The sequence below is a fragment of the Hippopotamus amphibius genome, chromosome 6, assembly GCF_030028045.1.
Source record: "Hippopotamus amphibius kiboko isolate mHipAmp2 chromosome 6, mHipAmp2.hap2, whole genome shotgun sequence".
NCBI lineage: Eukaryota > Metazoa > Chordata > Mammalia > Artiodactyla > Hippopotamidae > Hippopotamus > Hippopotamus amphibius.
This window is the reverse complement of record NC_080191.1, coordinates 89,082,055-89,095,264: the sequence shown is the minus strand read 5'-3', so window position 1 is coordinate 89,095,264 and position 13,210 is coordinate 89,082,055. Positions and strand designations below refer to the sequence as shown.

At 32.9% G+C, this 13,210-nt stretch overlaps 1 protein-coding gene across 1 annotated transcript in view; it reads right to left on the bottom strand.

Moving 5' to 3' along the window:
• Positions 1-10,070, bottom strand: part of EYS (eyes shut homolog) — a 1,676,468-nt gene extending 1,666,398 nt beyond the window's left edge. The window contains exons 1-2 of the mRNA XM_057737776.1: positions 9,335-10,070; positions 5,798-5,911 (exon numbers count right to left, since the gene is read on the bottom strand). Of these exons, the coding sequence (XP_057593759.1) occupies positions 5,798-5,911; positions 9,335-10,070 (850 nt within the window). The remainder of the gene's footprint in view (positions 1-5,797; positions 5,912-9,334) is intronic.
• Between the last annotated feature and the right edge of the window lie 3,140 nt (positions 10,071-13,210).

Here is a 13,210-nt window from a genome sequence, read left to right as displayed (position 1 = left end):
ATAGAAGGACACAAAAAACCCCAGAAGGCACAAAGGAAGGTTCAGTCCATCAGGCTGGAGCAGGGTAGCAAAGGGAACTCTTCCTGTTAGTAATAGGGTACAGCACCTTTGCTCTTTCAGTGTCATGTTACTATGGAGTATGCTGTGCTTAGAGTGCAGGTCACTATCAATGCTGATAGTGACTGCAGTGACCAGAGAATCAAGAAGAAAACTATAACAAAGTAAGGTTTGATGATGTAAATAGCAGTCCAAACATAAAAGCCTTCCTAGTCAACACCTAAAAAAATTACACCCATCATTAAGTGTGTAGCTTGTGCAACCATTTGCCATAATTTTCACTCTAGGTTGTGTGAATGCTGAGCCGTAGAGTTGATTGTACCTGTAGTGTGCCTATTGGCTCACGTAACATGATTAGCTATCCACAATACTTAACAAATTACACAGGAGAGCAGGACTAGTTCAATTCTTGACATGGCAGGGGGTTAGCGATTGGGTGGAATGGACTGAGATTAGTTTTCCAGCCTCTATCAGAACTGAGTTTCAAAATAGGATTAAAGTTCAATTATTAAAAATGGGGGAAAAAAAGTTATATCTGATTTAGCTCCTGCTAGCTTTCCTTTCCATGGGCAAAATGCTATTCTCCATACATTCCACCCACTGGATTTCTAAAATGGGGAAATTTACTTGAAAAATATTCTGCCTCCCTTCTGCTTTAAGCTGCTAATGAAATGTCTTATGGTAATCTTCACTAATCAGATTGGACCTCTTATCTGTCAGAATGATACCTGGGGTTATCACATCCTGCAAAATAATTATTCCTCCAATGCAATGCCATGGTTTCCAAAAATCATTCATCTTAGGTATAGGGATCACAGCATGCCTTGCAAATAAACCTTCCTGAATCCTGAAACTGAAATTATTTTTTGCAGCTTAACTTAGTCCTAAACTAAGACTGAGAGCTTATTTTCTGACAATCACTTGTCCTATATCAAAATCATATTTGAAAAGTTTTGAAAATATGGAACTGACAAGGAGAATCTTAAGGTACCTGAATTGCTCCAAAAATACATTAAATTTTTTGCAGTAAACCTTATGAAGTTATAAGATTAGAGAAAATCATTTTATAATGAATACATAAATATTGTATAATATTTTCAAGTTTGGAATTACAATGAAGAATACATTTTCATACAGTTTAGATTAGATCTTTACTTCTTAATTTTACTTTTATGTTGTTTGAGATTGTAGTTTTATCTTATGGCTAATTATTCCTTTCATATTTTATCACAATATTTGAAGTGTCTTAAAAATCAGGAATATGTTTTTCCTAAAGACTCACTAGTTTTAAAATAGGATTGATGTAGTCCACCTTATTTCTTTGCCATCTTGATGTAGATTTGCATTACATGTAGATTATTAAACTGCTTCCAGCATGATAGCTATACCTTTCCAAAAGACATGAGTTCCAAGATTCTCAGTATGGAGTGACACTCAAAAGCAGTGGGACTTTGACATAAAGGCTAATTTATATAATGATAAATGATTAATAAGGCATTGGAAATATAAAGTTTATGACTTTTAATATGACTGTTTGGAACACTATAATCTCAACTTATTTGTGAATTCTACTTCATATATCAGATAATATGTATAAATATACACAGATCATCACGGTGAGATAAAAGATTATACATATATTAGTTCCTAAAGGTTTTTGAAGAAATTAATTAGAAAGTGTGCATAACATAACTGAATAGATAGACTGATAGATATATACATAGATAGATGATTGATAGGTAGATACATACATGCATATGTACATACATACTTTATAAGTTTTAAAAATGTGGCACTTCCTGTACATTTTTGGCTAAGGCTTTAAGTCACAGAATAACATAATACATACCAAAAAATATTCCAATTGTTATAGTTAATAAGTCTTCTAATAGAGTCATCATCCTATTTTGTCCACAATAACACGAGTTTTTGCTCATGGAGTGTAGGATACAATATTTCTGAGATATAAGTTCTCCCCAATTATCAAACAACCATTTGTCTTGCATTTTCTAACCAAGTACTATTATTCACATTTGCATTAAAGTAAAGAAATGGGTTTGATATATCTCTACTTTGTACCTTAAAGTCAGCCATGGTCTTTTCTAGGGTACATATGCAGTATTTTATTTTAACATGAGGACAAACTTGCAAGTTAACCAGTGATAACTACCTCTCTTTTCTCAGTCCTTTTCAGATGCAAAGTGTATTATACCTCTCATTTAAGGGCAGCTTGTGGGTTTTGAAAACAAAGCTGCCACAAACAGCTGCCTCATTCTTAGCTTACATGAGAAGGATCTAAAGCAGCTGCTGTTTGCAAGCAAGCTGGGTCAGTGGGACTGCAGGAAATTATAGGTTATATCTATGTATTAGGAGAAACACACTGAGGCCAAACATTCCTGTCACGGAGTTTGTCTGTATGTCCCGGCTATAGAGTTGGTTGCTTGTTGTATGGTTTAAATAAAGGGTTGGTAAATTACAACTGTGAGCCAAATATGACTGTCCACCTATTTTTGTAAATAAAGTTTTACTGGAACGTAAAATTAATTCTTTTGTGTACTGTCTATGGATGCTTTTACATTACAATAGCAGAGCTGAGTTACTTTGATAGACACCAGATGGCTCAGAAAATATAAAATGTTTAATATCTGATCCTTTAGAGGAAAAAGCTTGCAGTCTTCTGGTATAAATATACAACTAGTGTATTTTATTGTGTTCTGATGTTTATTTCTTATTTTACAATAAATACTTTAAATGCAATAATATCAAAAAATACATTTTTAATAAAAATATGTTTCAAATTTGTTTCCCTAGAAAGTTGGTAATAAATCTTGAGTTTACCCCTAAACTGTGTCACTTTAATGATCCACCACTGAGTATGGTGACATCATCACTGAATACATGAAACTAGAAGACACATGTTAATTCAAGAACCATCAACATCTATTTAAATGTCAGTAATTATTTTCAAAGACTCCCTCACACTAATGAGTTAAGTTCAGATGCAGAAGGTATTCTTACCTATCACTCTGTGTAGCATGTATTTTCATTCATATCAAATGACTATACCAAAATCATTTTCCTCATTTTCTATTGCAAGCTTCTCTATACATACAAAAGTAAAGTGATTGTATAAATATGTTGGCTCAATTAGCAGGATAAATTGACACACAGCTAAAAGATACCAGCCTACATTAGTAAAATTGGAGGTTTCAAATACATAATCAGTTCATTTCAATAATAGTTTGACTTTTCTATCCAATTCATTGAACTAAAACAAAGTTTTATAAGTTTATTCTGTTGAAGGCAAAATATCTGACAATATTAAGCATGGTATTGAAAATTCACTAAAAGTATTCAAAGATAAAGTTATGTGTTCTTGTGCTAAAATTATAAATTTAGTTAAGTTTATCATGATATATATATCACTGTGTGTGTGTATGTATATATATATATAGTTTGATCAAGTTGAGAAAAGAATGGAAAAGAAGTATACTTGGAATTTATTGTGGTTCATACATAATTCATATTTTAAAAGCAAACCAGTTGTGATGTTCCCACAAGTGAAATAGAATCTATAGTTGCAAAGTTTACAAATAATTTAAAATATTCAAAGGACAACAGACTAAATTTTTTGGAAATAAAGCTGATATTGAAAAAAATGTAACACAGCAAAATGTGCTTTCTCTTGCTGCTGTCCATTAACATTTGAATTTTATAAATATTTAAACTTGTGAAGAATGACTGAAAATAAATGCAGTGTCTCAGGGAAGTTTCAGCATTTTAGTTAAAGAATGTTGTAAGTTTTGGCTGCATCTCATTCAAAATCAGTTACAAGCATTTAATCAAAGAAAAGCAATAAATTAAGCACAAAAGATAGGTTTTTGAAAGCTTTCATGAATCATACTTATTTTTAAAAAGACATTAAGACTTATTCCTATACAACACAATGAAGACCACCAATTCAATGAATTTAAATGTGCTCAAGATTATAAATGTTACAACCAGGCTTTGGAATTGCTGGATCTGTGGGGAGCAACACTTAAAGGAGTTCCTATATTTCATAGATTAATTTTGTGTGTTAGGTCATAATGGACATCAATTGCAGCACCTAAATTTTGCCAAACATTCAAAGGAATCATAAGTAGAGATCATTTATTTCATGAGGATTCTCTTTGAAAATGTTTGGCAAAAAATAATATTGAATAGAATAAAAATATAGCTCCTATGGAAATACTTTATCGATGTATTTTATACAAAAAAAATTGAATGGAGAATACTTAACACTTAGCAGATTTTCATTTGAGATTAACAGGAACCTCAACATGTGTTGGTTAAAAATGTCCTCAACTAAGATGGCACAGCAGGAGAAGAGTCAACTGAAGGCATTCATGACTTCAAATTTATTAATCTTACATGCAACTTTGAAGAAGGCATCGATGGCTTTATGAAAAAATACAATAATTAAAGCATATTGAAAAAACACTCACTCTTCTGGAAAATATATGTGTAAACATAGCTTCTGCTTATATGATTTTGTAATGTTTCAGATAATCAATATAAAATATGTTTTAAAATGTCCTTTTGATTTTCAGAGACCAGGTTACAATTATTTTCTTTGGAAGGAAGTTTTAAAAATAATATTTGAATAGAGCTATTTTATATGGCTGCCTATTTACTGAAACCAGTTTGCCAGAGAATAAATAAATATTTCAAATATTATATCTTTGAAAGTGCTTTTAGCTACCTCTTTAGTTCAAAAATACCATGATTTGGAAGATAAATTATATGGTCTTCATACATCTGCAGAATATGTTAAGATATTATAATAACATGTTACAATTTATAACCTATCTCAAGGAAATAAATGACCTGAGGGGAAAAGCCCTGAAAAGAAGGCTTTTCTTTGAAAACAGCTGGAGTTCTTACTGCCTGCACTGTTACCAGACCCTCCTACCATTGGCAGTGGCTGATACACTCCACCTATCTTTCAAATCTCTCTCAACTAGGTTACATGTAAGGATCTGCAAGAGAAACACTGGGAGTTACCACTCTCTGCAGTTTAGGAGACACTTATCTTTTGTTTCACACCCACGAACGGAGTCTTTAGATGTCTAATTGTGGCTGGAGACACCACTGCCCAAAGACGTTTTGAAGAGGGACAAATACACTGATAGTAAGTTATGTTTCCCAGAAAAATTGGAAACTGTAGAAGAGTTCAAAGATGAGATTGGAATGGTTTAAACACAATTTCATTGTTAAATATTTAATCAAAAGTTAAGAAACTATTGGTTTAAACAATGATTTGGTTCACATCTTTACATTTATTTGAGAAAAAATAAAAATGTTTTACTCTTCATGAAAGGGGATTTTTCTGTAATGACCTGTTATCTAATGAAATGTTAGATATAAATTTGCAAATTATGGGGAAAATATACACTATTTGTAAATATATTTTAGTACCTAAAAACAAAATATATTTTATCATAGTAAAAAGAAACCCATTCAGCTGGTATCCAAACTCTTCGTATATTATGAAGTTTCAATATTTAGCAGAATAATCATTTAATTGTTAAGCAAATTGTTCTCTTAAATTTATCCTTAAAAAAAGTCAGAATATAGAACCACTAAACTTGTATTTTTCAGTAATAAATGAAACATCTCAAGTCTAATTTGAAATAAAGGACAAAATTAAATGTATCTGTTTGTATGTATGCATACACGCATATACGTGTATTTTTACCTGAAAATGGTTCCTCACATTCACAAATGAAACTGTTTTCAGTAATATTTCTGCAGTTCCCATGGAAATAGATATGTGGTTGACACTGGCCAATTATTTCTGAACAATTTATGCCTATAAAAATGAAAGAAAATTAATGTTTCAATTAGATTATTATATGTACATTATATTTATATAGTTAACTATGATCATAGATTTTCCCAAATTTTTAGCAATGAATAATATAAAATTTTTGAAAAATGTAATTCTAATTAAGACAGTTTCATGATGATGAATTTAAATGGAAACAAAAATTAATTTTAATAAATTTGACATCACTTTTGCCATCCTATCACATAATATAATACTAAAATATTTTTCTGGTTGTTGGTATTTGAGCTTTAGTTAATTTTTTTGGATAATTTGAATGTGCTAATCATGTAGATAATATTAGTACATTTTAGTACCAATTATTCAATATATACTGGTAGCATTTAAGTGGTAATATACAAGTGACAATTCGAACGTGAAAGTACATTGTCTCTTAGCACTACCACCTAGCCAAGGTAATGATTCAAACAAGAAAAATGAGAAAGTATTATACCATCTGAAGAGGAACCAGGGCATAAAGCTTCAGTCAAGCAAGAAAAATAAGATCTAGAGACCTGTTGTATAGCACCACATCTATCGTCAACAATAATATATTATACACTTAAAATTTTATTTGAGGGTAGAACTCATATTAATTCCTCATATTAATTGTTCTTTCCACAGTAATATCAAATCAAATCAATTCAAATCTAATCTAATCTAAAATTATTTGGGAAAAAAAAGAGTAAAGCCTGCTTCGTTCTAAGAAGCCATGCACAAGCTTCTAAATTCTACACTTTCTGTCTACTATGTCGAGTATTCCAAATCCCACTTATACAAGCTACTGTGGTCCTACTATACAGAAAACCACAACATTGCATAGCATATATTTCTATGTAGTTAATCATCTCATAATATCCTTCATAGAGGAATGTGCCTTCAAAATTCCAGGGCATGACACATGGACAAATGACACCACAAAACAGTTGCACAATATTTGGCAATACGCCTGCCACTTCCTCCATACTAATTGAATTCTTAATTTAATTTCTGAGCAGTTTTTACCAGTTGATGCTTTTCAAATGCCTTGTAGACTGACAGCTCTACCTCACTAATGCAGAATCCTTCTTTTTCATTACCTCCAAACAACCCCCAACACAATGAAAATAAAAGTAAATATAATTGTGTGCAAAAGTATTTCCATACACAGAAGCTAAAGTGTCAGTAGTATGTTCAATAGGTCTTGTTCAATTTCAGTCCTAGTGGGTGTTAAGGCTAAATTGTGACTACCTCAAAAAATTCTTATGTTGAAATCCTAACCCCCTGTACCTCATAGGGTGACTTATTTGGAGACAGGGTCTTTAGAGAGGCAATAAAGGTTAAATGAGGTCACTAGTTTGGGTCCTAATCAATAATGACTGATGTCTTTATAAGAAGAGGATGCACAGACACTACAGATAAAAGGGATGTGAAGACACAGGCTGACCATGGACCAAGGAGAGAGGCCTCAGAGAAACCAATCCTCCTGATATCTATGTTGGGACTACTCAGCCTCTAGAACTTTGAGAAAATTAACTTCTATTGTTGAAGCCACTCACACTGTGGTTCTTTGTTATGGCAGCACTAACAAACTAGTACAGTGAACATTCTCAAATTCTTTCCATATCTTTCTGAAACACAGAATATTTCTAATATTCTAATATTTCTCTCTCTTCTGAGATTTAAAATTTAAGTAATTGTTTATAATTAGAGCAACATAATGGTATGTGCTCAATGTCAAAAATAAATAATATTACATATTTTTATGCTTTTAAAATTTGATTATTTACATTATCTACCTACTGCTGTGTTTCTAATAAAAAAAGAAATGAACATTGGGGAAAACAACATTCTATGCAGTTACAATAAAAACATTGAAATGATATTCCATGATGTATGATTACATCTATGTCAGTTAATATTATGATAGGTGGTAGAAATTTTCTGGTCAAATATTCCCTAAAATTCCTTGGGCAGGGTAGAACATATACTTTAGAAGTTCTTGATTAAATTACTTTTTACATTCACCCTAAATCAGAAATTTGAGTGCTTTTATTTTTTTGCTGACATGTCTTAATTTTAATTACCTGATATATTGGGAGCCTTGGTAACTTACATCTTTTATCACCCCTGCCAGTAGAGTCAAATGAGAATTTGATCCTATTTATACAGGGAGGCTGTCCAGTGGATATTGCTGGGATTAACTTCTGAAATAGCCTCAGTACTTCCTTCCTAAAGAGTCTAAAATTACTTTTTAAATGATTGGCTTAGGTGAACATTGGGGCCTAAAATGGCTTATAGAGGTCTTCCATTACATTTTATCACACAGTCTCCTCAGATCTGGCTCCGGTGGGTCTTCCCAGGCACATGAAAGAACAGCCTTGTTGAATCCCCCTAAAGCCTGTCCAGCAAAATTACAGCTAGATCCCTGAGCTTGGTCGGCTCCAGTCACATCTGCTGCTCACCCCCCTTCCCCTCTCGTGACCAAAATGTACTATTATCTGTTGTGTGTCTTCTTATCTGATCATTACCAACCATGCTAGGCATTTCCCTGTGTTAGATCATCGTTTGTAACTTTCCATGCCAGGTCTCTGAAATTGTCATTGAAAAAAATTCTTTCACATATTCCCCAACGTCAAATGTTCCCTACATTACTCAATGACTTTCCTCTGATGACCCAAATTCCCTAGTAAACTTTCACGCAGAAATAGTCCATTTCCCTCAAATCCTCACCTTAGCCTCAGGTAACATAGTTTATGTTGTTTTAAGATCGCCTTTCTTCAGGCTGGATCCACTCACTGAATAGCTTCCTTACCACTTTTTCTCTTCATTAGCTCTCATTTAGCTTATGAGCTTTTAACCAGTTAATAATTGTATCATGCTCTTTCCTTCCTTGTTATTCTGATCTATCAATCCCTTTACAGGTGCCACACCAGCACCACTGAGAACATTACTCTGGGTTCACAATTATCTTTTCTTCTACAACTCTCCCAAGCAACTTCAATACCTTCCCCTCTAGGAAGTTCCTTACCATCCTCAACTCAGATACACTTCATTTTCTATATTATCACCTAGAACTGTTTGCCCCAAATACCATAACCTTGGAAATTTCATGTAATGACTAAAACATATTACTCTGTTAATTTTTTTTTCTTTTCTTAATGAGACAGTGGATTTCAGGAAAGATGTAAAAATAGGTATTTCAGGATAAAGTATATATGTTTTTAAGAAATATTCTTTAAATAAGCAAAATTTTTACTGTAGAGAATGCCTGATAGGATTTCTATATGCCCAGAATCCAAATTTAGCTCATTCTAAAGAAATCTACTAAATTTTTAAAAATGTAATCTGTTTTTTGATAAATAACCATTTATGAATTGTCTATTTTACAATTTTAATAGAATAATGTTATTTTAAAAATAATCTTACCTGTAAATGGTGGGTGACAGATATATTCATATCCTCGCTTATTCCATTTTTCTCTTTTATTAATGCAACTGCCATTATTTTTACATGGTTTACAACCACATGCATCAAGCTCCCGGCAGTATTTCCCAGAGAATGGAGGCTGGCAATGGCAGCTGTATGTCTTGCTCCAAACTTCAGTAAGACATCTACCATGCCCAGAGCAAAGCTCCGAACTCAGATAGCCCTGGCAGAACTGCTCTTTCACTGTCACATTTAGTCGAAGTCCCAGTTGACAAAGGGATGGACCACTTGGCATTACTGTGATAAAATAATGTGTCCCAATACTGAGCCACTGAGAATTAACAGTGTGCATTCCTTTTAGTTTGCAACTAAAAAGTAACTGATCTTCATCTGTGGTATTTTGCAAACAGTCAATGAATGACCCTTCAGAAACATTCATCACATTTATTTCTGGATATTGAAGAGATGGTTCAGAAGAAATTACAAGGATGTCTCCTAATTGAATTTGCAAAGGGCAAATCTGGGGAACAACCTGATTGCCAGAAGTATTCATTTTAGTATTTACATCTCCGTAGAACTCCAGGCAGATATTTTCTGTTAGTGTCCAATTCACCACATATGTTGAGGGCTGTGTACGCCATTCTTCCACCAAGTGCCATTTACATGTTGTCTTTCCATTTATAAACATTCTGAGAAGAACCACCAGGCTCACAAGCATAATTAATGTGTTAGTCATTTTGGGAGATTGCATTTTATAAGCTATCCTGAAAGTGTCATAAAGAATTGTTGCAAAATGGGCTTTCAATATTGCTGAAAATTTCTAACCTGAGATTTTGTTTAGGGATTCCTGGGAACTGGCTTCTATGTTTTTCTATTCCCAAAGTGCAAGCAGATTTGATGACTGGATTTTGATCAAGAAACAGTAGAGTTCAATTGTTTAAAATACCCCTTTAAACAGAAAAATAATACATTGTTAGTGAAGTTTTTCCTAATTTGATATAAAAAAAAAAATTCTTACCTGCTTTCTGCAAGGACTGTGTCACCAGCAGCTAGGCACCTTCTTTGTGAAACAAGGCCAAGGAATGTGGTCAAGATATGATGTACTTCATCCTGCCCTATATACTCACCTGCTCCTGAAACGTGTTTGTATCATTACTTAGTTAAACCAGCAAATTACTGCAGTCTTTCATACCAAGTTTCAACCTAACTGAAACATGGAAATAGTCAAGATCTTTCTTTTATGGATGGTTTAAATTGTTTTCAGATACAAGCATCCCTCTATGATTAGTTTAGAAAAAATATCTTTTAAAAACATCTAGGAATAAAAGTTGTTCAAATATAATGTTTATGTAATATTTTTGCACAAACATAAGGCTCAAGGTGCCTGTTGGTGACAAATCATGTTCTTATAATCCAGGAGGAGAGAGCTCCCATGAATGTAAAATGCTCATGGAAAAGTATGTTATACAAATGATGAAACTCAGAATGAGTCTTCACCCAACTTCTGCAGGAATAGTGGGAGGGTGGCAGGAAAAGAGGGAAAAGGAAATATAAAATGGTTTAATGAAAGGATAAACAATAGAAAGAGTGTGGTTGTAACTTTCTCCACCACTCAATACTGATGTGGGAGGAGGGGTCAGGGGTCAGTACTATTGGAAGGTACCATTACTCTCAAAGGGCAAGAAACCAAACAGGGATTTGGAAATTTGATATATTAATGCAATTTAAAAAATAGTAACTAACACTCATTGAGGATTTTCTCTGTGCAAATCACTTTACTACTTAAGAAACAAGCTGTAATCCTCACAACAAAATTCAGATTCTCAGAAGAAAGATAAATTGTATAAAGTAAAAGCATAATCTTTGGATTTTTGGATCTATGTTACTTATTTTTTCTATGTTCTTAGGACACATGAGTTTCCATTCCCTCCACTGTTATATACCTAAGGATATATTAAAAAGATTAATTTAAAGAAATTAATGTAGTAGTAGTGAAATAACATGGTAGAATTAAAGATTTAATTAGACTATGTAAACCTATACAAGTCATTCATCAAATGGTAGCTTTTATTACTGTCCAATTTCACTCAGTAATTAACATCCACATTTGTCAGATTCAAAATCCCAGTATTCTCTAGTATACCTTAACTATAAGTTAAATATTGTTAAAATAAATTATTTTATGCCACTATGTTATTAATTTGTTAGTTTATATCAAGTATTTATGGTAACTCTAATATCTTGATGGTTACTGTAAATCATGTAGAAATTTAATTTAAGTTATAAATTACTGCTTTGCAAATTCAGTTGTGGGTATTATACATCTATAAAATACAAATTCACATAAGTAATATACAAATGCTACCTTAATATACATACAGAAAGTGTTAAATAACAAATTTCTTAGAATTAAAAGTTAAGTATACCCATGCATGTTCATTTAAAATATGTTAATCATAACTTCTGGATTTCAACTGATAGTACTGTAAAGTTTAAAGGAATGCTTTAAATAAATAAATTTGATCCCAATCTATGTGCAAGGCAATATGCTAAGTGCTAGGAATTCATCAATGACCAAGTGAAATTAGGTACCAATATAAAGACTAAGAACTTAATGAAGGAGACAGGTGATTAAGCAAGCAACATTATCAAGTTGCTATCAAAAGAATAGCCTAGAGCACTCTGAGAGCATGTCCCAGGGGTATTTAATAGAAAACAAGCATCAGCTTGGACAATGAAATTGAATCATCTCGGGCAATTGCCTAGGGAGGAGAATTCCAGGAGAAAAAAATCTAAAGATTTTGAAATGAGTGTGACAGTGTATACCTTCCAAGAAGCGAGAGAAGTTGAGCTTCTAAGTGTAAAAGGAAGATAATTTATAATGAAACTTAAGCTCTGAACTTAGATAGAGATTGCATCAGGAAGGCATTATTGGTAAAGGAGCTCATATTTTATCTGAGGGAAATACAGAGCCTGTTGTAGATTTTATGTAGGAAGTTCACAAAACTAAATTTTATTTTGAGGATATCAGTTTAGTAGGAGTATGAGGAATGTATTTGTGGATACACCTGGGAGAACTGAGAATTTAGGGAAGGGACAGTAACACCAATCTAGTGAAACAATAGTGATCGTGTGATTAATACAATGATGGTAGAAATATAACAACACTGGTGGACTCCAAAAGTATGTAAATGATAGAATTATAAGGTCTTGAAGGCTGTTTACCTAAGGAGAGACAGAAACTCAGGCAGAACAGTTGCAGAAACAAACTGGTAAGGGAGAGGTGATGTCAGAATCACTTAAGCATATACTGAATTTGAAGTGTGCCTGAGTGACTTTCTTGTAGAAGCACCCAGATATCAATGGTATATACAGATATGAGCACAGGAGAGAATCTGGACTGGGATTCTGAATTGTATCACATTTGTCACATATTTTTACATTTAATATATATATAAAGGTTTTGGAAGTTTGTTTTAAGATGGGAAAGTCTCGATCTTGTTAAAATCATGAGGAAGGGATACCTGCAGAGATAATAAAGTGGATTAAAGAAAGCAGGTGGCAATGAAAACAGTGTAGGGTAGGAGGAAAGAAGAAAGACTACTGTAGATTATTAAACTTGTGACTTTGGTGGCTGGAAGTCAGGGAATTTATCTTGTGGGATCATCTATTGTCTCTGTGAAATAAGAGGTGATTGATGGAAATCGTGTTTTTGGAGGAAAGAGGGGAATGAACAAGATTTGAAATAAACAGTAAAGAAAATGTGAATGAATGTTAATTAAGAAATAATAGAAGAATCACCAGGCAATACTGAAATACTTTTGCAGCTGTAAATCACAATCTTACGGTAGTATCAGCCTGCACAGGTGTGTTATT